A 26,284-nucleotide genomic window follows, 5' to 3' on the forward strand; every position below is an offset into this window, starting at 1 on the left:
GGTACCGGGGTCCTGGAGCACTGAAAACAAAGGAATTGGAGTTTAGAGGCAGGGAAACAAGCACCCTCAGCAGAGAGCAAAAATTATTTCAAAATGAATAACAGAGGTTTGCTCTCCACACCAAATACCCACCTTGTGTCAGGCCTGGTGTGAAGGGCATCTGTCAGCAGCCGATGGCGTTGGGACATGTGGGCTGGCAGGACTCTGTGTCTGGGCCGCTGCCCACGTAGAGGTGCATCTGCCTCCCAGTGCAACGCCACCGGTGTTGGCTTTGGGAACAATAGAGCTTTGTGCCTGGCAGATGTTCGGGCAGAGCAGAAGCAGTATTTGCTTTCTTATCCTGAGGGTAGTTGAAGCACAGGGAGTACACTGACCTGATTTTCAGGAGGCTGGTGCTTCTGCAAGTCAGGCTACGAGCAATTCGGCCAAGGTCATGCAGGGAGTGAGTGATGATGTCAGAGATGGATGGAAATCTCTGTGTGGGTGTTTTAGCTTGATGGTCCCAGCACAACACCTCCATTAGTGCGTGACATGCTAGTGATTTATCCAAGCAGTGTACTTTGCTGATTAGGTTTTATCTCAGTAGCGGCTGGAACAGTCTGTGTGTCTCCTACATCCAAAGAGCAGAAGGCGTACCTCACTGAGCAAAATATGGTCTTTGACCTCAGGGTCCTGGCACTGAATCATACAAAAGGTAATGGTTGCATATGATCTCTCTCCTGACTTTGGGGAGGGGAGGGGGGAGGAAAGCCCATCTAATTGGTAGCTCAGCAGGTGGAGGAGCTTCTCGCAAGCTCTGTATAAAATCACAGGCAGAAGTGGAGTGAAATGGCAGGAGTCATCACAGATTTTTCCCATTCCGTGCCACTGAACACGTGGAGAAGAAAGGGCAGGATGGCAAAGAACAGAAGCCTCCAGAAACTGGGCATGGCAACTGTGGAACTTGCCTGGGAGTTGTTTCTGAGGTGATGTTCAAAGTCCATGTGCCCTATCCACCTGGGGTGTCATTGCCACTCTCCCCCTAAGATCTGAACCCCTGAGAAGGCTGGGGGGAGGTTTGAAACACAGGAGATGATGCCAGCCCTGAAGAGGAGGTGCCTTCTCAACAGAGGGCTGAGCCATGTGCTGTGAAGCCTGGCTTGCAGCATGATGACCATGAGAATGAAGACAGGCAGCACAGTTCCATCCTTGCCCATGTTTTAGGATCTGTTTTCTGATGGTGATCTGGATGCACTCCCCAAGGAAGCAGACAAGGCTACAGATATTTTTGTGAAGGAAGCAGCAGGAACATAGGGCCAGTCCTGGGAGGGAGGGGGGAAGAAGGTGCAATTAACTATTAAATCATTTGAGTTGCCTCCTGAAACCTCTCCCTCAAGGATCCTCTCTGAAAGCAGATAAGAGTGGAATGTGTCTATATGTGTTTGCAATGCATGGGCATATGTATGATGGATATACATAAAATGAATAAAATGCAATGAGCTACAACAGGGAATTAGAGATTTTAAACCTTTAAAGTTTAAATCACTGAAGCTTCAGAGATCCTATGGCAGAGATGCAGGAAAGTAGTCATCTTCTACTTCGTTATCTATAATTCTGCTGTATGAATAATAATTATACAGTGTGACAGAGGAAAGCCATGTGCTTTTATTCAAGCTTTATCTTTATAGATATGAGGCCAGTATAGAAATAAGCTACTTGCTTTAATGGTATTATAATGTGATTTAATATTAGAATATGTGCCTGCAGTATCTGCTTTCTAAGCAACGATGAATTGCACTGGAGGAAATGTTCTTTGCTTTATGCCTTATGGCTAGTGATCTGGTTTACTTGGTTTTAAACCCTAAGGCAGCCAATACTTTTCCAATGGTTTAAGCAGTCTCCTTGCATAAGCTTAGAGAATAAAAATTGCTTTCTTTATGAACCTTGCTATAAAATCTTCTGCTGTTGTTGTTTTTCTTCCCACTTCTGCTATATGCTCTTCTCTGCTTTGTGCCAGAATTACTTCAGTGTTGGTCTTACAGTCCATCCTTACCCCATCCTTATCCCATTTCTTTCAGCTGACTATTGACACTTAGCTTCTCGTGAAGTAACTCACAGCACTGTGAACTGCTCAACTGAAAGTCAGACAAAAGTCAAAAACTGTTCTTCTGAGCATTACAAACATTCGTATTGCATCTTAGTTGTTTTCCCTCTCTTCCACTCTACAGGATCTCATGACCCCATAGATATTAGAGCAAAACAGGAGAGGCTTTCAATGGAAAATCAATGTGGCTTGGCAAGTGGTGAAAGATCTTCTACAGGGAACTGTAGAGCTGTGTGAAGGAGTTGAGCAATCTATCGCCAGCAGCATGATTTCCAATTCATTGAAGAACACTGAAGAAAATAAAAAGTGAAGAAACAGCATCACAGGAAGAAGGGATGTAACCTTTAAATAGCAGGCTTTTCCCACCTCTCTGAGGCATTGGGCATTGGCTCCTTGCAGAATTAGGGCAAAGAGCTTGATGGGCCTGTATTCTGATCTTTTATGGCAGATCCTAAGGGCAGGGGGTTCTGACACATCAGCATTTAACCCAGTTTAAACTAACAGGTTTTGAGAAACAAAGAACTGTTGAGAGGTTGAGGAGAAGGAAAGCTGAACCAACTTGATATCAAGAGAAACATTCACTGCAACTGAAGACGCAAGCACCTAAGGAAGAAGAACAAATCTGCCAAGCCAAAAATCTTCCCTTGCTGTGTTTCACCACTGGCAATCCAGCTGGTGATGGGACGAAGATGCTGCCACAGGAGAGCAGATCAAAGTGAAAGGTCCCGGGCAGATCTGGCCTATTCCTGTAATTTTTTTGCACTTGTTCCAGTCTGAAATTCTCATTCCTACCTTATCCCTGCTCCTTGGAGGAACACATAAGAAGCTCCTAGTACTCTGACACTGCTTTATGCTCTGCTGTGCCAGGGACAAGCTTTATCTCCCCAGGATTATTGTTAATATGTTTTGAATAGTAGACATCTGGCCCATCCATGCCCCTTGTGGAGCTTTAACACCCTTTGTTGGTAAAGGGAAAAATACTCATAATCCCACCCAGTTACCTCTGATCGTCCCAGATGTGCTTCACAGCACAATCCTATCAGTCACTGCCTCTTCCCAGGCTGTACTAATGCTTTTCCATGGCATTTAGCTGATTAGTGAGTATGTGCAGCAGTTCATGATGCTTTGGGGCCTCATCGTCATTATCCTCTCACTCTTGCAAGAAGCTCCACAACCCCTTTGTGGATCTGCCTGAGACAGCTGTGAAATTTAAGCAATCAATGTTGCAAGTAGAGCCTTCTAGAGAAACACTGTGACCAGCGCAGGGTGGGTTTGGATGGTGAAAAGACAAGCAAAATGCCTAGATTCTGGAAAAAATAGTGCAAAAAAATCTCAGTATGGAGAAAAGGCAATTATGGACACCTCAGTGCTTTCCTGTGCCATACATCACAGGATAACACGCATCAGGGATGGCATGTGATACAGAGAGGTGCCACTGCACTTTACTCACACACCTGATGGGGGAGTACTTCATGGCACAGCAGAGCACTGGGTGGGCACAAAGTGCTCCTGGGTGCTGCAAGCCAACGCAACTCAGCCAACTCTGCTCTGTTGTGCAGGCTTGCTCCAGCCAACAGCAAAGGCCTCTGCCGCCTTTTCCTGGGAGCTGTTCTTTATACCCAGATAGAAAAAGGAAGTGGCTTACAATGGATTTGACTGTGTTCCTATCCATTTTGTGCTGACATAAATGTAGCTGAAGAATGAAAGAAGACAAATGAAAAATGAGCTGTAAATGAGTATCCAGCCCACCTCCTGGAGTGGAGGAAAGTATTGCCACTGGGCAGGAAGAAAAGGGTCTTGATGTAACTAAAATCCCACAGTTGAGCTCTGAATTTTTTTATTATTATTGATATTGGTTGTCCAGTGAGCTAACTTTCAAGCCTGCTTTCACTGTTAAAATCTCCTAAAGGTTACTGATTCCCTGGGATGAGAGCCAGGATGGAGGGAAAAAACATGAGTGAAGAAGAGCTACCCAAATGCAGCATGCAGTGTCTAAAGCTTGACCAGCTTGGAGGGAAAGCCTGGAACAACTTACATAGAGGGGTATGGATGAGAAAAATCCAGCCCCAGGGACATAACATGACTTACCAGAGCCTAGACACATTTGGCACAGCCAGGTCTGCTGGCACTGCAAAGGAGGTGAATGGCCTCATTGAGATGACATTTTTGCCCAGAAGATCAGTCATCTTGTAAGGAAAAAAATCACCGACCCCATGAAACTTCAACAAGAGTGTCTGTGGGAGCTGCACGTACAGGAGCAGGAGCTCAACCTCACATCTGTTCCAGGAAGAGGAGTTTATTAGACTTTATACCTGTAATCTCATGCGTTGTGCTTTATCCCCTTGTTTAACACTACATGTACTACTGATTTTATTGAGATTGAAGTGTCTGTGCACTGAACTTTATTCAAGCAAAAAATACTGTCCTGTACAGAAAGCAGCTAAACCAAACCAATCTAAAACCACCTGCTGCCCAAGGAAAAAAGGTCAGAACCATTGTGTGAAATTTTGGGTTAATCTTAGAAGCAGTCCTAACTCAAACATCCTTTAGAGAGGCTGGCGAAGCCTCTATCTTGGACTGCCTGGAGACACCCATGCATTGGGCCTCAAAAGAAAAGCCTACAATAAGAGAACAAGATGGTTCTTCTCCACAGTAAGAACAATTAGTTTTGAATGACAGTCAGAGACTGACTTAGCTCATACCATCTGACCTAGAGCTGAATAAGCAAATACATACAAGTTAATAAACAAACCAAACTAAATAAAATAACCTATCTCTCAGTGCAAAGTCAAGAAAATATCCGGTCTCCTGGCAAATTCCTATGTGGATATAGCAAGGCTCAGTTTGTTATACAGAGTGCTGCAACCACCAGAATCAGTGATCATAATTGAGGACTCATCTGCTTTTTTCTTGCATATTGGGGATATTGGGAATTGAGGAAATTGGTTTAGCTCGTGTCTACTTTCAGCAGAGCGCTACAGAAAGCTGAGAAGTAAAAGAGTATAAAACTTGTTAATTCAAAGGGAAGAAGAGAGAGAGATGCTGATCTAGGTTGCCTCGTGGTAGGAAGGAACAGTTATTCCACATACCTCCATAAAATGACCCATGCTGGATGAAATATCAAGTTCCTTGCAGGCATTTCTTTATCAAAGGCTTTTGTTGAATAAGGACAAACATAAATCATAGAAAGAGGAAAAAATGTGTCTCATGCTGCTGAGAGGTAAGTAAAAGAGGTCATAAGAGTCCACAATAAGCAAAGGATGAGACTGTACTTCTTACAGACTGCATGGACCAAGACTAGTAAACAGATAAACATAGAAGGATGAAAGTGCATACTGAATTCTGCAGATAACCTCCTTAAAATGGAGATGACAGAATTATCTGGCATCAGCAGGGATCTCATCAGTCTGGAGAAGAAAATCTCAGATCTTCAAAAGTGTTATTTCTGTCCCTTTAAAAGTCGGTGCCACTCCCGAACAGATCTGCCAGTACTTTGGCATCGGGTATTAATAATGGGAGGGTTTTTAGCAACGGGGAGAAAATAATACTGGTTTCTTCCTGGACGCAGCACAATGGTTAGTAAATCTTAAATAAACTGGAAACAAAGCAACATTTTAGATTTTTGCTTTGGAACAGAGTGCATGTAGCAAGGAAATAGTTCTCCCGTCCTAGACGTTAAGGTGGTACGATTAACCTCAATCGCGGCGCAGGGATGGAGCCCGCACAAAAGCCATCCCTCAGCCCCCCTCCCCCTCTGTCAGCAGATCCTCGCTGCCATGGGGGGGGGTGGTTGTTGCTTCGACATTCGTGTCGGGAGAAGAAAAAGCCATTTTCTTTCTCGGTAGGATTTCCGCGGAAAACGCAAAGCGCGGCCCGGGCGCTGGCCCGGGCGCGGGGGCCCGTTCCGGCTGGGGGTGCAGAGGGAACATCCCCCATAGGAAATGTCACCATCCCCTTTTTTATTGAAATAAAAGCCGACTTCCCTTATTCACACCCTGGGGGGCGGGAAGCTTTAATCACATATCCCGAGGATGGTGGGAAAAAAACCGCGTGGCAAAGCCGCCCGGGGCTCTCCCGCATCCCCACGCCCAAAACGCCCCTAAGGGCCGGAAATGTCCCGCTGAAAGGCCGCGGAGCGGGAGCGGAGCGGGGCGGGAGGCGGCGCGGCCGCGGTGCGCAGGGTTTAAATGCCCCGCGGGGGCGGGCCGGCCCGCCCCGTTCCTCTCCCCCCGCCCCGCTCAGCTGACAGCGGGGCCGCTCGGTGCCCGCCCGCCGGAGCCGCCGCCGCTCGGTGCCCGCCCGGTGCCCGCTCGCGCGCCCCCGCCGGGGATGGGGGGCGGCGCGCCGTGACCGGCCCGCGGGCGCGCCCCCGCCGCCGGGAACCGCCGCGCAGAGCCGCGCTGCCGCCGGGAGCCGCCGGCGGGATGAGCGGGAGCGGCGCCCCCGGGCCCGGCGCGGCGCCCTGCCGCTTCGCCCACTACTTCGTGCTGTGCGGCATCGACGCGGAGAGCGGGCTGGAGCCCGACGAGCTGGCAGGTGAGCGGGGCCGGCCGCGGCGGGGAGGCCTCGCCCGCACCCGCACCCCGCTGCGGCTCGCCGCGGCCCGGTGGGGATCCGCTGCTTCAAAATGTCTGCTCCCCCCGCCGAGGAGGGGCGAAGGGGGGGTGAGGGGCAGCCGCCGAGCCGGCAGAAACCGCCGCGGCGGGAGCAACGCCGAAGGATAAAGCACCCGCCGGGGGCTGGCGGAGCATCCCCCGAAGGGGCGATTGTCTGGCGGCCGCCGGGCTGCGCCCTCCCCCGCAGGCCGGGCCCCGCCGCTGGCCCTGGTCCCTGACGGTGGAAGGGGAAAGGCGGCCCGCGGCCGGCCTCGGCGGGGGGGTGCAGCAGCCCGGCCGGGGGCAGCGGGGTGCGAGTGCCGGGAGGAGGGTACCGGGCGTTACGGAGCTGAAGGGAGCGGAATGACCGAGCTTTCTGTCCGGGCAGAGGCATTTTCTTCCCTATTTGCACTGAAAAGGCGGGGGGGGGGGAGGGCGGGGGGGCGCGGAGCTGGGAAGGACTGAATAAATTAATGGAATCGCATCTTTAATTATGCTGCTTTATTCACATCTTACGTGTCTTCAGAAATAGTCTTCCTGCATCTTTCCTTTCCCCTCCACCCCCAAAAATGCTACAGAATCAAAGAACAAAATTATGACTGTGGGATCTAACACATTTTCTAAAATGTTGATTTTTGGGGGATGTAAGCTGATGATGTCGGGAAAAGGCAGTATTCTTTGCTAAATGTCAGTTGTGTTGAAATAAAAGGAACCGTTTAAGTCAGTTTTTACACATAAAACGAGATCTACTCTAAGTTTAATAACGGGGCTTAACTGCATGGAAGTGAAACATTTCTTCACCGAGTTACGAGTTTGGAAGCGTTTAAGCGAATACATTTGACCGTTCCCACGCGTTCGCACTGCGGGCGAACGAGCTGCACGGGACCGAAGCTGGACGAGCTGTGGCTGTCACGGTGGGCACCTCTGCCTGGCGATGGGATCCCGGCGAGGTCCCCGCTGCTATTGCGTCAGGAAGGACCTCACCTTCTGCCTCTGTAAGAGAAAGACTCGCTGATCTCCGTCACTGATCACCGTACCCTGGTTGAAGTTCATATTTTTGTCACCTGTAAAAGGCGTGGCTGGAAACTTGATGTTCCAAGGAGCTTTATCTTAACACGGGGTACCTGAATCTTTTTCCTTCGCAGTGAGCACACGCTGGAGGCAGCCCTGGGATCTCCAAGTTGAAGCATTAGCCAGATGTGCTTTAATCTCTGTTTGCTTTTTCACATGTACTAGTGACCACAATTGTATGTTTTCAGTTTTGCTGCTTTTAGTAGAAAACTCCTGGCTCGTGAGCCATCTCCCAGCTGATGGTGTACAGGGTTTGATTTGCATAATATGACCTATTGGGGTTTCAGCTACTTAAACTTTGAGTCATCTCTAACTCTTCTATCTGAAAAGAAACTATTTTTAAAGCAGAGTTGACTGGCAGGCTGTGCCTTCCCTGAGGAGTACCCAGACTTTAAAACTTGTCTTTTGCTGATTTCTGCTCCGTTTCCCAGTGAGATGCACAGGCATGTTCTTCTCTCTCAAGGACAGCCTGAGCACAGTGGGTTCATGCAGTGTAGAGGCTCAGCTACAGGGCTCATCTTTTATGGTCATTCAGTAGGTTTAGCTGAACTGCTCCAGCAGATTTCAAAGCTAAAGGAAGTCTCCTTCATTTTTCAGTGAAAGAAAGATATTTTGGCACATGTGGGATATGCCCATTTATAAAATATAATGCAACCATGAATAATTTCAAAGAGAAATTACCACAGGTAGTTGCTTTTAAAGCAAGCAGGGCTCCTTTTTTTTATCTTCCCCCCAAGAGGAAATAACAAGTGGAAATATCTTTGTAACTGGTTTAAACTAGGCAAGGTCCAGCAGTATGCTTTGAGCATACAAAAAGTTTTGGAAATGCCAATTTGGGAGGCATTCTCGATAGCTGGGAGGGTTGGAATATGATAGAGGAAGAAGTGGAGTAACAGAAATATGATGGGACTTAATATTGCCACTGAGCAATGTTATATTTTTAGGGACTCGTGACAAGAGCTTTCTGCTATCAGCTGGGAGCTCAGCAGTTGGAAATGTTAGGGAGGAACAGGGAGGGCTGTGAGCCACAAATATAATGCAGCAGTGGAAAAATTAACTCTGGTTTTAGATGTAGCTGAGAACATTTCTGTTAAAGCTTGGGGAGTATTAATGCCACTGTAGGCAGGCAGTGGTGAGATCCCATCTAGAAGTCTGTGTTACAGGTTTCAGAATCCAAACTACTAGGATTGAATTCATTACCAGAATAGCTGGGGAGAAAGATGCTTAAGGGAACAGAAAGTCTATTATATCACAGGAAACCCACAAATGAAGGCTATTTGTTTCTAAAAATGCTCTTACAACATATTGTAGAAAGAAATGATCCTGTGCTTTCAGTACCAAATTATGTAGCTGTGATAGCTTTCCATCTTGCTATCCCTGTGCTTAAAGAGCTTGTTGAGGTAAGTCACGGTGCCAGTGAAAAGTTGCTGTGACTTAAGCCGCTGCACAGATCATCCCCAATTTCGAAAAAAAAAATGATCAGGAACCTGCTTATCTCCAAACCTGAATCCCTTCACAGCTAGGGTACACAAAGTGCCTTGTTCAAGCTGGGTCTGAGGGAATGGAGCTGTGCGAGGGCTGAGCAGAGGAGCACGAGAGGAGCTCTTCTGCCAGCCTGGAGGCCTTGGGGCCTCTCCTGTGAACAGAGGAGCAGAAGTTACAAAATCCTCGAGGGATTTTCAGCTTCCAGATGGACACGCTGGTGATAGCTGAGGCACAGACGCCTCACTGGGGTACGTGGGGTGTTAAGGAGCTGCCAGTGAGTCAGCTCTGGCGTCATCTGGAGCTGCCTGTCCTGCACCCTCTCTTTTCTGGGGACAGCCTGGGACCCATCCCCACGTGAAGGCTTTCCTTGCCTGATGGCTTAAGCCCTAAATCTCTTTGCATGCAAACCCTCCGCAGTAGAAACAAAAACCCACAAACAAAAAACAAACCACACCAAAAAAACCTCATCTGCTATATCAGGCATGAAGTGAAATGTTTCAATGATGCTCTTGGAGGCAGGGTGAAGAACTGAACTAACTTTTTAATTCTTAGTGTAGGTTAGGTCTGTTCACAAAATGAAATAAAATCAAGGTTTTAAAGTTGTATAAGGTCTTGACATGCTTTTAGGGAAAAGTGACTTGCTTTATAATTCTTGTTCCTGTGGTGCTTAAAATAAATTTGGTACATGAGAAATTTCCACCATGCAAATGGTTCATTTTGCTTAGATTTTTTTTTTTCTTTTGCATGTATGTTATTTCTGGTACAGATTTTCCTTTTTTTTTTTTTTTTTTTTAATAGGAAATTACTCCACAGCTGGCTTTTCAAATAGATTCTTTTTGGGTTTTTAAGTTAATTTTGAAAAGTAAAAAGCTGTTTACCTATTGCTCAACTTGATAGCATATCCAGGCACACAGTAGAGTAGCGTGTGAATTATAATGCTGTCAAAACACTTGTGGCACTATCACAAAGCTCTTGGTCAGGGATAGAAGAAAAAAAAATCTTTCTAGGGACTTGAGGGAGGAAAGGAAACTAAGGATTTCTTGGCACTGAGAGAGGTCAGAAAAGTGGGGTATTTGATGTGAAATATCTTGAAAAGCATGACAATTTCAGTATTGGTTTCTGTGCCCTGTTAAACTCCACTAAAATAGGACGAAGGGAGCTTTTCTCTCGTGTTAAGGACTGATGGAAAATATATTTCAGTTCGCTTTCATCTTCATGCCTACTTCTTTCAGGTAAGGCCATTTAGAGACTATCAGCCTTGGAATTGTACATGCTTAAACTCCTTATAGTAAATATTTAACATTGCCTCAAACAAAAAGACCTAATTGTTCATTAAATGGTTTCTATTACATATTTTGTCATACTACATGAACTTTATAAGTGTTTGTGCAAGGCACAAGACTTTTCTGTCTGTAGTGGCTTTTGCATTTTGCTTTGAGACCATATTAAATTTTGTAGTAATTTGTTACCAGGGTGTCGCAGACTACAATTTGGAAAAATCCAGAATACATATGACTCAAAAAGAAAATGAAAAATATCTTTTATCGGGGAAGTAATTTAGTGCTCTGGAGGAAAGTAGATAGAGAATTAGGGATGGATGTTTTGTTCCCAAGTGGAAGGCCTGGTCTGTGCTCCATTGAGGATGCTGTTGCCAGAGCGGTTTGGTGGAAGAGAGGATGTGGTAGGCTGGCATGGGAACTGGGGCCTGAAGAACCTTGTTGGATGGTGCCTTCTGCGTCTCAGAACGTGAATATTGGTGGAGTTGTGGTCACCCTCTTGTTGTGTGAAATGAAAAGTTTTATAGCTTTTTTCCACATATTACTTCAAGACTATGCTTATAGTGAGGAGACATTCTAGTTATTGTATCTTGTCTAGGAACATATTTTGCACTGTCTAGTTTCGGCCACTGCATACAGATTCACTATCTTATTGTCCTGGTTCAATGTGTACTTTAAAGCCGTAGAGAGCTTCATTATTCTACTTTTAGGATCGATATTTTTTTATTATTATTATTTTTATTTATGACCGGCAAAGCTGAGAGTGCTTACTGCTCATGCTCATTGAAAATGTTGAGTGTCTTGGGGAAAATAAACACTACTTCTACCTCATGCTGTTTCCCTACAAATATCCAGATATTGGTAATTAATTTCCCCCCAATGAAATGTTACTTCAGTTCATAAAGTTGAAAGCTGAACAGGGCACATTGCAGTCTGGCTAACCATGCTTCTTATCTAGTAGGCTTTTATTTTTAGAAAGCTAAAAGACTTTTTCGTCCCTGTGTGTGCTTGGCACCTGCGCGCTCATGCCTTGCAGAGTCTTGCTGCAGCCCGCACAGTTCTCCATTGCGATTCCTTTGTGCCAAGTCACCCTGCAGTGCCAGAAAGCTTGGTGGCATTACTGCAGTCATACACCTTCTTGTGTACATGGCTTTTCTGAAAATAAGTAATTGGGTTTTTTCCTAGTTTACTGGAAATAGGCTGAGAAATTTCCCTTGACCAAGAAATATCTAAACAGTTGCGGTTCCTGTTCATGACTTAGTTGCCACAAATGAAAAGTGGGCCACAGGAGCTTTGCTTTTCATTTTTAAGTACAGTCCAGAATTGCACAAAGCATTTTTGGATGTATTGTCCAGATTAAGTAACCCGGATGTGGACGAGAGTGGTACAGGTAGAGGACAAGATGGCTTCTGCTGTACAACTTTGTTCACTTGCTCCTCAGAAGCAATTGTAGTAGGTTGCTTAGGATTTCTGATCATTATAGGGCTTGTGGGAGGGATGAGACTCAAGCATTTCTCCTGCTCGCCTTAAGAAGGGATGTTCAAATGCAGCACTAAATCTTCTGACTTTATGGCTGGAATAAGCAAGTTTTGTGGATGAGGGATTGGCTGCAGTAGCTGACTTATTGAAGTAACTTGGTTTTTTTAAATTGTCATAATAAACAAGGAAATGCTGGGTATACATTTAGGAAACCAGTTTGATAAAAATCTAAGATGGGTTAATATTTTGTTCATGTGAAATCAAATCTTTTGATCTTAGTCTGCATAAGTAAAGTGTTACATTTCTAGTCAAAGGGAGAATGGAGATAATGCCTGCTTCCTTGCAACCTCGACTCAATGCTGAAATAGAAATTATGTTTCTGCTCTTTTCTACATCTTTAAAGGTGTTGGCATGGATAGTTGCTGTAATGGTTTATTCTTAAATGTGGGGTGTTTTTTTTGGTACTGGGGAGAAACAGAATTCTATTGTAACACCACACAGATCATTTTCTTTTTTACAACAGATGTCTGAATTATACATAAAAGATTTAGCTCCTGTAGGAGGATTTCTGCAGCCAAAGAAAACACTGCTTTTTATAAAGAATTGTCAATATTATTGACAAGTATCATCTCCAGTTACAATAACCTTTAATAAGGAGTAACTCTCTTGCTTACTTGGATAACAGACCATTTGCAGAATTGCTAATGGCTGTGACATATTATTACGCTTTAGTAATAGTGCTTTCATTCTCTGTCTTTATATATGCCAGAGAGACACTGGATTTAAATGCTTCCCCAATCCTTGTGTGACTAGTCTGTTATACATTTGCCTTCATCTAAGTTTTTTATACTGTATTCCTTTGAAAATAAGGTATTGACTGGGTTGGAAAAAACATCATTATTCCTATCAATAGCACTGACCCACTAATGCTAAACCAAAGAGAATTTCTTGTACTTTTTTTGCCAGATAAGCTTCTGTTTTAATTTCCACTTAGAAAGACTAAACCCTCTTTCACTCTTGGAGGCTGTTTCACAGCAGCTGTTGCGGTAGCACAGAGAAGAAGGTGTGACTTCTACGTGATGGGTTTTTTTCAGTGAAAATCCTAGTAAATGGTCTGTTAATATTGCAGTAGGTAGCATTTTTCCTTCGTGTAGCGTAAACCGCAGTAGTAATCAACGTGCTGGCAGGCAGAATGGCTGAGCTGCTGTCCTTTATAAGAACGACCTAAATCCAGCCCTAATCTTGTTCTTACACATCAGCTTGAAGTCACTGCTGGCTCCATCCTAGCGGCTTAGTGCTGTGGTGACTGGGGAGACCCAGGGTCCCCAGGACTGCAGCCACCTGCCTCAGGTGAAGAGCTCTGAAAGGCAAACGTGCACATCCTGAGTGGCAGTGCTGGATCAGGCCTCATCGTGACTGGGTGTCAGTAGGGAGCGTGAGGAGAGATGGTGGTTTTGAGCCTGTGTTGAAGGTGAAGGTCCCTGTTGCCAGTGGAGATGCTCCCGTGTCAGCATCCGCCTCGGTGGCAGTCCTCGCGGGGCTGGAGGATAGCGGCATCTTGGGGATGGTGATACCTGCCCATCTGAAAATGGGAGAGCAGAAACCGTACATATGTCAGAATTGCTCAGGGCTGTGCGTGACTCTAGTATTGATTTCTCAGCTCAGCTGTTTGCTTGTGAAGCCTTTCTGTCCTTGCCAGAGCAATTTCCCAGCGCTGCAGGAGCTGTGCCAGCACCCTGACACCCTGCCCGCGGCTCTCCCATGCCAGTGTGGAGCTCACTGTAGGAATACCTCCAAAATGAGCTGCTTCAGGAGGGGCTGAGATGCATGCAAGCCAGCAGGACAAGGGTGTCAGGGCTCTCTCGCCTGCCTTCTTTCACCTGCTTGTCATGGACTAATCAAGTTGTCCTTAATGCCAGCTCGTCCCTAAAACATGCTGGCAAACGTACAGCCCACAAAGCCTCTGCGTGGGCTGACGCTGGATACGTGGCTGGCACGCTGCTCCCCGCTGCAGTTGCTGATCTGTTGCAATGAGGGTTGGAGTCAACGAGAAATGTGAATGAAGGAAAAAAAAAAACCCAGCATGTGCACTTTGATCCAGCTAATGCTCTGGTGTTTGGCTGGTGCTATCTGAGATCATGTAGGACCACTTAACATATGTGTGAATGAGATTACAAGTAGCTTGTACAGCCATCTCTTGTGCATATTCAGAGGAACTGTAGCAGCCAAAATATGTGAACCTTCACAAAGCTTATGAGTTAAAATAACCCACTTTTTTTTTTCATTATCTACCTCTTGATCAGAAAATAGCAAAAAAATATGTATAGTAGGAAAAGTTACATTGAGGAAAAACAAATTTGGTCAGGAAACAGTAGACCTTCACTGTGGTATTTTGGTCACATTAGCCATATTGATAGTCTCAAAAGTAATTAGGGAAGAAATGGTGATGGGTCATCACAATAATAGACACATACTGGGGAGATGACTAATGTGTGACAGACTGCTGAGGTGTCAGATACTGGCATAGCTGGAAGAAGCTTCTGTTGCATTACCACTATGAAAATATAAACAACTCGGTTTGTGCTCCTTGCTTGGAGTCAAAGATAGTTTTACTCAGCTGTCTGATCACTGTATCTTAGCTGAAAGCTTTCTTATTAGGGTGTCCTAGGCTTGATGAAGGTCCCTGGCTGGAAACGTGAAGCCATGCTTCCTCAACGTGTGAGGTTTTGTTTCCTCCTCCCTCCCCCACCTACCAACCCAATCCAGGAAAAAAATAACATCAGAACATCCAAACAGATGCTTAAAGAGTGAAATGGAAATAGTATTCCCATGCTAATATACACTCTGTAGGGTTGGTTTGAAGGATCTCAGTGACCTGCTTCAAGTGTAGTATAAAAATTAACTCTCAGTAGAATATAATATTGGGGGGAGCAGTCTGGTTTTGGTGGATCTGTAAAGAAAACTTGTTATCTCACTGGAGAACAGCCTTCACAATTTCATACAAAAATATCAGCAGTTCTTGGTTTGCATTCAGAGACAATGTGTAAATATGTCAGTATTGGAGAGTGAGCTCCCTCCCCCGCCCCCCCTCCCCCTTGGAGCATGAACTTGGCTTTGCTTTACAGTCATATTAATTCATCAAACTGCAATAATAATGCTGGGACCTAGTAGCATTTAAAAAAAACCCACAAAACAAACCAAACAAAAAACCCAAGGTTCATATCAAATGGAGTCAAATCGTGCTTTGAAGCTGTGTGAGTGGTAGGTTGTGCAGCATGAAAGCTAGAAGAATCCTCTGTCTCTGTCCACCCCCTTCTTGGTATTTTCTTGTCATGTTAAAGACTAACATGTGGAAGGGTAAGGGGACTTAATCTGAAACACCATTCTGTGTAAACAATAACAGGATTAAAAAAAAAAAAAAGCAAAGCTCAACTGTCATGGGTGTGTAGTGGCTGCTGCTTTTCATGGATGACTGAAATAATTTGTATAAATTTGCATTTTCTTCTTAGCATCTATATAAACCTATGTTCATTTCCATGCATAGCTATTTTCACGTACAAGCTAATTGGCATGCGGTGGTATGCAATGTAATGCAGTGTCACCTGTATTAGCAGTAACTATAGTTACAAGGAAAAAGCAAGTGTCACCATGGATGCTCCTTACACGGGGCTGCCGAGGTGTAAGAGGTGCTTCGAGTCTCTTGTGACTGAAAGACAAGAGGGCTGAGCTCTTTGTAATGAAATGATGAAACCAAGCGCTCGCTTAACTGGTAATTTCTCAATGAAATATTGATCAAATGGGCCAAGCAGACTGCTTCAGACTGACTGACGTTTGGGATGCAGAGCTGGAGCCTGCTCGGAGAGGATCCTGCTGTCACGGTCCACATAGGTATTGCTTATGCTGACTTTAGATGTCTGATGGGTTCTGGACTCCAGGTTCTTGCTGACCTGGAGGCTGTCTGGAGGGTCCAAATCCCTGATTTAAGACCCCACCTCTCCTGCTTGTTTTTTCCAGGTTGCTGCTGAGATTAATCCAGTCAGATGGTGTAAATACCTTCTGCTGGGCCCTCTGGTCTCCCATGAGATGCTCGGGAAAGAGTTGAGATTTATTTTCTTAAATTCAAACTATGAAGTATTTGACCAAAGAATGCAATATACAATGAGTAAATATTTGGCTTTTCATTGTTGAGGGAGGGGAGGATTTGCTGATTAGTTAGTTATTCACACAATACTATTTTTCCATCAGTATTCCCACTTGGTATTCTTGTCTGTTTTATGCTGTGCAATACTCTGACATGAATTTAAAATTAAGAACAATTTTATGCTTAAAAACAAAACATCAGCTCTGTTAACATAGACTTTCTCTCAGCTGTGACGCTGGCTGGTGTGGGAGAGATGAAGGGCTGTTTCAGTTTCTAGAATGGGACTTTTTGTAATATAGATGATGTGCTTTCTCACTTTGTTTATTCTTCCCGTATAACAATTTGCAAATACATAGCACCAAGTATTTGGGGCAGTATTCTCACATTTTATTTAAAAGACAAACAAAAAAATATCCAACCAAACCCAATAAAACACCAAAAACGTCCAAATCCCTAAAATTTTGTGTAATTATATGAAGATGAAATGGCTGGCCATAACTCACAATGCTTAAAAACTGCTAGGTGCTTTGCAAAATGACTGAGGGTGGGTGTATGCTCCGTCACAGAGCTTTGAAGGGTGGACTCTACATTTTGCCTCGTAAACACTTCAAGAATGTCAAGGCCGGGAAGAATGGTACTATGGTGTCTCTAATGCACCCCTTTTCTTCGGATTGTTGACCTTTGTCTCTAAGGACTATTGTTATGAATCTATTAAGGGAGAATATTTATCTCTGGAAATCAGGATAGCAGCTATTCAGCACAGATGAATTAGGTGTCCCAAGATGATGCTATTCAAGATAGGTTTGTCTTACTAGCATTTGCAAATATGTTGACTCTTCCTGGCTTTAGTGTGATAGCAGATGTTGTTTGAGTCTCTTAATTCAAGCAGGGATGTGTAGTCTAGTGTTTCTATCTCAAATTGAGGAATGACTAAGAGCTAAAGAATCACGGTGTAAGGAATGCTATTAAGTAATCATTTTTTCCCTGTATAAATATGAACATCTGCATAGGGTGAGGCAGCTGTAGCTGTGGTCTGCTGTCATACTTAGCAAAAGGGGAATGATGATAGGAGATGTTAACTCTCACAATAGCAGTTCTGGTTAATAACTTACTGTCGTTTCTATGCCCATATCTTTGTTTTCTTTCTTCTTGGAGCTGCCCACAGGGTGGTGAGTTGGAAGGGCAAAGAAAGAGCCCTGTTGAAAATTGCTCAGTCTAACACACTGTTAAAAAAACACACCCCCCACCCCCAGCTTAATGTGGACTGAACTTCCCATGAAAATTCTGCCTTAATGAGCTTGGACCCTTCAGCCCTGCTTTGTCCCTGACAGCAGGTGAGAAAGAGCTGAGGTCCCTGGCGCGGGTGCCCTGGCTGTGACCCTGGGGCTCGGGGCCCCGATTAGTTCAGCTCTTGTGCTTTCAGCAGGAATAAGAATGAGAAAACATCTTGTCTTGGGGCCTGGATGTATCCCTGCTCCTTGCCTGCAGGTCTGTGCTAGTGCTGGAAGAGGCATTTGTTCAGGAGTCAGGGAGAGAAGGCACAGATTTAAGTCTGTCCCAGAGCTGAGAACGAATTGCTCAGAGCAACTATCACAGTGGAGTGTCCAAGATATATCATATCTGATAGTGGTGAAGATCTGAAAACTATTTGCAATTCAAAAATCTGTCTTAAGTTTCAGTTATTGGTTAATATTTTGTCAGCACTTTGTGGCAATGACTTCTGACTGTGTCCCGGCATTGGTCATGGTGCACTGCAAAAGGGAAGCTGATGCTAAGCAGGAGACCATCTGTGTTATTCATAGTGTAGTGTTATCACACCCAAAACTCAGCTCGTGTGATTGATAATGTGATCACACTAGACCTGTTTCCTTTTTTTAAAAAAGTCAAATAAAAACCAACCCCCAAAACAACCTGTATCCTTATCTACCAACTTCTGAGCCCATAGGTCAATTTAATTTTGTCAGAGGTGAAATTGAAAAGATATGGGATTTTTTTGGGTGAAGTCCCTGCAGCTATAGCAGAGTTCCTAATTAACCTTCCAATAATACAAAGGCTGTGGGAAAAGTAACAGCACTTTATAAAGCAAGAGAGGCCCCTCCACGTGGGTATCCTGGCAGGCTAATTGGCAGCCGCATAGCTGGGATTGCAGCAGAGCGTGCTTTGCCTCCTGCCCATCTGGTGGGTCAGGGAAGGAGGGAAGATCAGAGCTAACAGGCTGATGTGAACAAAAGGAGCTACAGATGAGAGGACCATGATTTCTGCCCTGGTGTCCTGTCACATTACTCCCAGTGCTCTTCATCCATACCTGTGAAACCATACAGCTGCGTTAATGCCATCTATCTTAGTCTTTCCTTCTCAGTCTCAAAAGAAGAGTATTTGTTAGGGGAGCAATTCTGCTACAGCTCCTACAGTGTGATAACAGCAGTGGGAGAAAAGCTACTTTTGGCAATAAATAGCAATGTAAGGATGGTTGTTTGCTGGGTCCAAGTCCCTCCTCAAGCTCCATGAAAGGATGTAGGAGCTTGGCTGTGTTGGTGCTATTGCATCCAAGAGATGTGTCTATAGCAAAGCACTTTTTGTTGTTCCCCCCTCAATGCACTGAATGGGAGAATCAGCAGCAGAATATGCTTGGCAAGGGGTTCTCTCTTCTTCCTTCTTAATCTTCCCCCTTCTCACATTTAAAAACAAACCAGCTCATCCTCATGCATTATTGTTTTAAAAAGCTCTTCTGACCTTTCTTATAATATTGTTAAGAACCAAGAACTGTATTCTGATGTATTAAAGTGCTAATGATGCATAAGGAGTCATAAAACTGTATTAAATGCATTAAATTTTGAGTAACTCCAGTAAAAGGCACTGCAAAGGATGGCTAATTGCTCTGCTATCTTGGAAGTAAATGGCAATATTCAGCTGAATCTGTCCACTGAAATGGCCTAGAAGGCGATGGCATTGCCTTGCAGTGCAGTGGGAGGCTGGCAATCCACGCTTGATTAATCTGCTCATACCGAAGTGGCATCGCTCCATGCTTCCAGCAAGCTTGTAATAGATGAGTGCATTAATGAGCCCCTGGGTAACCGAGACTATGCTCGGGGGCCAGGGGGGAAATCAGAAAGGATAAATGTTGCTGACTCAGTTTCTCTTTCTTCTCTACATGTTTTTTCCAAGCAGTGCTTAAGTGATTCCACATTAAAGTGAGCATTTTAAAATGCCTCTCCTTGTCGCTAACAGCAGCAGAGCTGTTTTGTATGGGTTTGTCCAGCTGGGTTATTTAAGCCTTTTTGTTTCCCTGAACTTTCTCTACCTAAAAAAATGTGATCTTCAGATGTGAAAGACTGACTCTTGGTTAGTCACTGCTAGACTATGTTGAGTCTTAGTACATTAGAGAGAGGTTGAGGCCAAACCTCCCTCAGGGCCAGGCAAGCGGTCCATTGAGCCATCTTCTTCTTTTGAGCAGATTCAATTAACTGGTTGGTAAAAGGATGTAGAGGTCTCTGAGGGCTGATGATAATTTGTGGTCCAGAAAGTTTGGAAATTATTCTAGCCTTAAGAGAAACCATGTGAGGAGGCTACTTAGCTTTTGCAGGGTTGATTGTCTTTTTATTTTCACTTTCTGAATATGTTTAATAAAAAAGGATTGCAGCTAAATTTAAGCAAACTCTCACATTCAGGACTTAAATTTCTGTTTTCCTTTCTTGCAGTGGCTTACTCATGATTGTCTTGCTAATGTATTTAAATTCTACTCCTTAAAAATATATTATCTGGTTTATTTTGTGGGAGGTCATCAGTTTCACAATATTGTATAAAACTGAAACCAAATCCTCCTGTCTTGCAGCTGCAGTGTTAAATAGAGCATCATTGTCATGTGGTGAGCATGGCTGTCAAAACACTTCGGGCAAAGTGGGTAACATGAACAGTTCTTCTACGTTAAATATTTATAGAAGAAAATGCAAACTCAGAAGGCTGCCAGCAGACAGACGTACTGCTTAAATACATTGTTGTGTTGGTAAGGGCGTGAATCTTCATGCTGCAGCTTTAGGAAGACCGCAAGTTGTTTCTCCTTGCGCATGGGCTCAATGTGTACTTTTTCTGCACATAAATATATGTGAAAATGAACTGGAAGTTTAAAACTTCAGAAGAAAAACAATAGCTCTGCACAAGTGTTTTGCCGTCAGCTGCCCCCAAAATGGGTAATTCTCTTTGCCCACTGGTCTTCTGCTACAACAGTCATAGCAAAAGCTCAGCACAAGCCCTCTCTTGCATGCCTAGCCTCAAGGGCCAGCATGTATTTATTTCAGGTCCTCTGGTGCAAACAGGTGGTGAACTACAAGTGGCGAGATACTGAGGAGAAAACCATGTAATTAAATCTGGCACTGTAGTATAATAAATCTCCATTGTATTCTTTAGCTTTCTAGACGCCTTCCGAGCCATACACAATGGCTGTGATTAATGACTATTGTATTGTCTTAAATAATAAGCTTGAGCCTTCAGATAGGTGACATGATTTAGCCGTAATGAGCATCAGCTTCGTGTGTTTGATCTCAATGCTTTGAATTTCAGCGTCGTTGCCATGTCCTTGAGAGATTGTTTTATGCCGAAGAAAACCAGTAAAGGGGGATGGGATGCAATTTCTGCGAGAGTGTGAAGAATCCAACCAATCTGTTGCTCTGAGGACATTGACTTTTTTGTTGTTTCTCATTTTTAAATATGCAAGATGAAAGTAATTGGGTCATTCATAAACTGGACCACTGTTATTGAGATAGATTTTCTTTGACAAAGGTATTCCTTGCTGGGAGGTGCCTGCTGACAGTACCAGTGATGGGTGTTTCCTTTTGTGTGTCAAGATGCACCAAATACCCATAGCAGGGAAAAGGCTTTTCTATCCTTTCCACACCATCAGTCACCTACTCAGCAGGCTTCTCTGTTGTTTCCTTCCTTGACTGAGGGCAGCAGGTCTTTGATATGAGCTCTTTTTTATTCACATTTCTCTTTCCATTGCCTGGGTTCAGCTGACACAGGAGAAAAACCATTATATTCTCTTCCCTGCAGCTACCTGTGAAGAGCTTTCCCTGTCTCTGTGCTGTGTATCTGCGTAGCACTTCGGCAGAGCTGGGGAGGGAGGGCTGAGAAACTACAAAGCACATCAGACCTAATTATACAGCTAGCATAAGGGCCTTTCTTTCCTGCTCGGGATATTTGCTCTTGACTGTGTGGGTAGTTTGACTGACATAGTGTGCTGACTTCAAAGCCATTGCACAGCACCACATAAATGCTTCAAACCCGAATCCATCCTCCTTTGGGCAGCCTGGCCCAAATGGGCAGCCCTAATGGCAGGGTTTGGCAGGGCTCCTAAGTGAAGGGTCAACACAGACTCTCCCCCTTGTCATTATTTTTGCGGGGATGAGGGGAAAGGGATTTAAAATCCCTCACCCTTTCCTATTAAGCCTGACTCATTTTGTCTGGTTTAGCATTGTGGTAGAAAGAAACATAATGGATTTGTTAGGGTCAGTGCTTCACAATGTGACGGTTGACTTTGATGGGCAATAGGGACTAGTTTGCTACTCCAGACAAAGGATTTGTAGGTCTTGCAGGCTGCCATCTGTTTCTAAAAGCAAGTTTTTGTGGAGAAGGGATGCAGCTTGCATGCTGAAAAAGTTGTTTTTTTTTCTTGAGAACTGCTGAGCCTTTGTATTTGAGCTTTTAATTTCAAAACTAAGCACAGTTTATTAACAGCAGGACTCCCCTTTTGCCCTCCCCCAGGCAAGCTGAACATCCAAATATCATCAGTGATGGGTTGATGTCTTCTAAAATACTTGTATTTTAGAATACATGTGCTCATCCCCCAAGTGTGTTCTATTCTTCTCTCCAGCCCCCACCCAAGCTCTCTGAAATGCAGTGTCTGGCTGCATTCAGGTTGTTTGCATTTATTCTGATACATAGGCATAAAAGGCACAGATTGGAGAAGAAACAATGTTCAGCCTTCATCTGATTTTTCACTTGTGCTGAAGTTCTGTCTTGTGCTTTTTTAAAAACAACAGAAAAACAGCTGATCGTACTCTGCTCCTATAATCAGACTGGAAGGTCCAGCTTTGCTGCGGTGATTCCACTGCAGAGTCTCTTAAATAAAATGGCCAACCAACCTGTAGGGCTTAGACATGCTGACAAGTACTATCTATTTATGTGCCATGTATTAACCTGACTGTTAATGGATTGTTTCTATGTATAACTACTGGAGGTAGCACAGACCTGTGCAAACCAGGTCTGGAGGGTAGGAAAACATCCTGCTGCAGGACTTAGCAAAAATAATGAGTAAAGCCTCTGCAGTTTTCTTCTTTCCAGCTGGAGACGAACAGGACTGCCAGCACTGATAAAGAGGTCTTGGCTCACAGTCCTGTCCTGCCCGTTTATTTAGCTGCTTGCTCTCCTGATGCAATATGTGGGGGGTTGATCCAGTCCTTCCTAACACTCTTATGGTGCATTTTTCTTTTTTATTAAGAGAAGTGACTGGTGTGGCTGCTGTAGCTGTGCAGGTACACATGTGCATCGCTGAATATGGGCTGGAAGTGCAGTTCTCCCCTTGCGGCAAGTGAGTTAATATGTTGCTGCTGAATGTCACATTAAGACTGTGGTGGCAGCCAAAAGAAACTGGCACCTTCCACTCACCCCCAAACACTGCAGCTGTGTACTGTGCCAGGAAGGCCTGCCTGCGTAGCCATCCCAGGAATCTCGGCACCCTCCTGCAAACCAGTGTTTGCTACCGACACTTTTTCTTTGTTTCTGCCAGTTGCCAGCCACTAGCAGAAAGCTGGCAAGCCGTGTGGGGACTCATGCTCTCATTGCTGGAGTGCCGTATTTCTGGCCATTCCTGGAACTTGCTTCTAGCACTGGCGAGTCGGTGTGGTGCTGGGGGCTGGTGCAGGAGAGGGGGCTGCTGGCTTGCCTGCCCTGCCCTGCCCTGCCTGCCGCAAGGTGGATGGAAACACAGCCATCAGCTGGTGAGCAGCTCAACCAGCTCTGATTCCCTGCCCTGGCTTTCCTCGCAGCTCTGCACCTGAGCCAGCATGGCTTGAGCAAGGAGGGCTTTTCTTCCATGCAGAGATCTGTGAAGAGAGGAAGATTTTTCTGAGGTAATTAAATGAATAAAATGAGTGACTTTGACATGATGGCATAGTCCTGTACCAAGCTTTCTGCCTCAGGAGGTGATAGCCTGCCCCTCTGCCAGATTTGCCTCTGGAGTCTGTTAATGGCTCCTGCAGAGCAGCCCCTGACTGCCTGGGGAAACCACACCAGTGGTGTGGTTTTGCCTAGGTCAGTTCTTCCAGCCTTCATGTTTACACCTCAAGGGTATAGGACTCTTCAGGCTTCATCTTGAGAGGTGAAGAACAGCATCTATATTCCTTGGAGATCCCACCCTCAAACATGTCAGGAAGATTTTTGTCAGAGACGGTTCTGCAGCTGGTGTGGAGCACCTCTGCTTGCAGAAGTCCCTGTCTCGCTTCTGAGGAGCTGAGGTCTTCAGGGTGCAGAGGGTAGCACAAGAAGCTTGGAAAACACTCCAGATAAATACCTGAGGCCCAGAGAAGGTGACAGTCCTGGTCAATGGGCTTAACTTAAATGAGAGTGTACCCAGCTCTTCCATCAAGACCGGAGCTGATACATAGTAGGCAGTCTGATCACAGGCTGCTTCTACCAATACAGGCTCCTAGGTGCTCTACCTGGTCATTTTGTGGAGTTGAAATATTTTGCCAAGGAAGGGCTTGTCAGGTCCTGCCATGTAATCTAGCCATCTCAGGATAGCTGATGCTGGTGATTTTCTTTGGAGATATGTGGTAGTTCAGCCATCAAGTATGTGCCCCGGGAGTGAGCCCATCCAGCTTCCTCTAACTTCTTTCAAACAGCAGAAAAATTTGGTGTCTCCTTTTAGGTGCAACAGTGCCATGGTGTTGAGTCCTAACACCTATATGGGACCTTGGAAATATGCTCAAGGAAGTCAAACATTTCCATACAGTTAACTTTAAATTACCAAAGCTGAGAATCTCTTGGCTCTCTTCCACTGACATACAGGGTGACATAAGCTTCACATAAGTGGCTTCATTAGCTTAAGAGGAGCAGAGTAAAATTGAAAGAGTTTTGTTTAAGAAAAATTTTCATAATGGGATGCAGTAGTCAATGATGATGCATCAAGTACTTCTAGGTGGTTGTGTTATCACTATATTTAAAATGAGTGTTGAGTTAAAGAAACCAACATGCTCTTTATGGTCCATTTGTGGTCTTCAAGCTTTTGGCAATGTGTATATACTGCTTCTTGGGAGCTATTGAACTTGCTGCAGTGGTAGCCATATGATTCTCTGTATCTTCTCGTTTTGTGTGGCCTTTGTATGATCTACACCTTAAAAAAAAAAAAAAAAAAGAAAAAATGGGGGAGGGCAGGGGATAAAATACTTAAGAGTGAGGACAAAAACGATGGAAACATCATTTGCAGAAAGAGCAGTTGATTTAGCTGGTTTAGCCCAAGAAGCTTTGGCTCTATCAGAGGAGAACTTTTCTGCTGTATTTAATTAAATTTGCCAAGCTGGAACAAGCCCTGGCATAGCAGTTTCAACCCCTGCCTTTGCTAGTCAGCAGCATTCAAAGCTGCAGAGAGGTGATGAAAAACGCTGAGCAAATGCTGTGTGAACTAGAGAGTCAGCACTGAAATGCCTTCTTGACCTAGTGGTGGTGGTGGGTCATTTCCTCCTTCTGAGGCAGTTTGGGACATTTGGGCATGTGTCCAACACACAAAAATGAATTGCTTGCCGCAGGCAGCACAGATTGTCACTGCAGGAATTTTCTTCCTTGCAGAGGTCTGTGTGTGCACTCAGCGCTGTCCGGACAGGTGCTGCACAAGCTCTGCTCTGGAGAATGCGTCTGATCTGATCAAGCCTTTATGGAGAAGGAAAACTGAGATTACTTGGGAGCTGTGAGAGGAAGCCAAGAGTTTTCACATCCCATTACACAGGAGAGTTATTTGTGCCTGGAAGAATAAGGGTATAGTAAAGGAGTCTAAATCCTGAATTTTAATCCTGATGTGGCATTGACAGTAGGTCCCAAGGAGCTTTATGTTCTCTTTCCTGCAGTCTACTGGAAAAAATGTGTTATTTGTACAGGGCAATGAAAGCATTGGCTATGAAAGCTGCAGTTATTTTCACGTACAGTTGGACAGTTCTGAACCAGTTCAATGCTGAGTGGTTTCAGCCTGCCTGGTGAGATGATAGGGGACTAACATCCTACCAAATTAGTTGTTACTTTTGTTGGGAAGGGGAGGAGCAGTGTGGAAATGAATGCCTTCCATTTGAGTTCATTTGGAGCCGTGGATGTAGGAGCTGCTGTTTTTGTTTGATAAACTTGATAACCCTCATCTGCTGTAACAGTGATTTTAAGTGGAGGAAGATAAATTGAGGTGGAGAAGGAAATTGGAGGGCACAGGCTCAAGCCTGAGCACGAAGGAGTTTTTAATAACCTTGTAAAATGCATGTTGCTCTGGTTCAGGATGAATGCCAACTCTTCAAAGTTTTTTAAGGTAAAAAGGCAGAGACCTCTAATTGTTCAGATATATTTGAATATAATATTTGAATATATTTGAGATGCTTCTTAGAAGCGAGCCAAATTTCAACCATCAGAACAAGACAGAAGACTATGTAACTTCCTTGTGAAAACAGACAGTCTCGCTGCTGGGTTTGTGTTCTCAGTCCTAGAATGAGAGCTTTCTGTCTGAGCTATCCAAAATACTGATTAGTAAGATGTGCTGACAAAAAGCAGGAATTTAATGCAGTCAGGGGAGAGTGATGTAGTTTATCTGTGGGTGTGGGTGTGCCTCTGTGGGTGTGTGAGATTCCTGCCCTGGGTTAAGGGAGATGGTGTGTGCTTCTGTTGGACCCAGAGGAAATGACTTTAAGTGCAATGAATAGTGTTGGGGTAGGGGTGTGTGTGTGTGTGTGTGTGTGTGAAGAATAGAGTTTCTTCCTAACTTCGGGTTGTCTTTTAGGTTTGTTTTTTGTTTGGTGCACTGCATTAAAATAGCTCAGTTACAAAGCTTGAGGTGAAAAAGTACACTTAAAACAGGAATACAGACTATTTGGAAACGTGAAGTTGCAGAAGTTTGTGGAGGAGAAGTCTG

General features: G+C 44.6%; 1 protein-coding gene across 5 annotated transcripts in view; it reads left to right on the forward strand.

Annotated features, from left to right (window-relative positions):
* The first annotated feature begins 6,447 nt into the window (after positions 1-6,447).
* DENND5B (DENN domain containing 5B) overlaps positions 6,448-26,284 on the forward strand; it is a 117,683-nt gene continuing 97,846 nt past the window's right edge. For 3 of the 5 annotated variants that reach the window (XM_074871572.1, XM_074871574.1, XM_074871575.1), the window contains exon 1: positions 6,453-6,619. In XM_074871572.1, coding sequence (XP_074727673.1) covers positions 6,508-6,619 — 112 coding nt within the window. In that variant the 5' untranslated portion in view covers positions 6,453-6,507. Of the gene's footprint in view, positions 6,620-26,284 lie in introns of all 5 variants that reach the window. The other 2 variants (XM_074871573.1, XM_074871577.1) reach the window with 1 other exon arrangement.

This window comes from Strix uralensis, chromosome 5, assembly GCF_047716275.1.
Source record: "Strix uralensis isolate ZFMK-TIS-50842 chromosome 5, bStrUra1, whole genome shotgun sequence".
NCBI lineage: Eukaryota > Metazoa > Chordata > Aves > Strigiformes > Strigidae > Strix > Strix uralensis.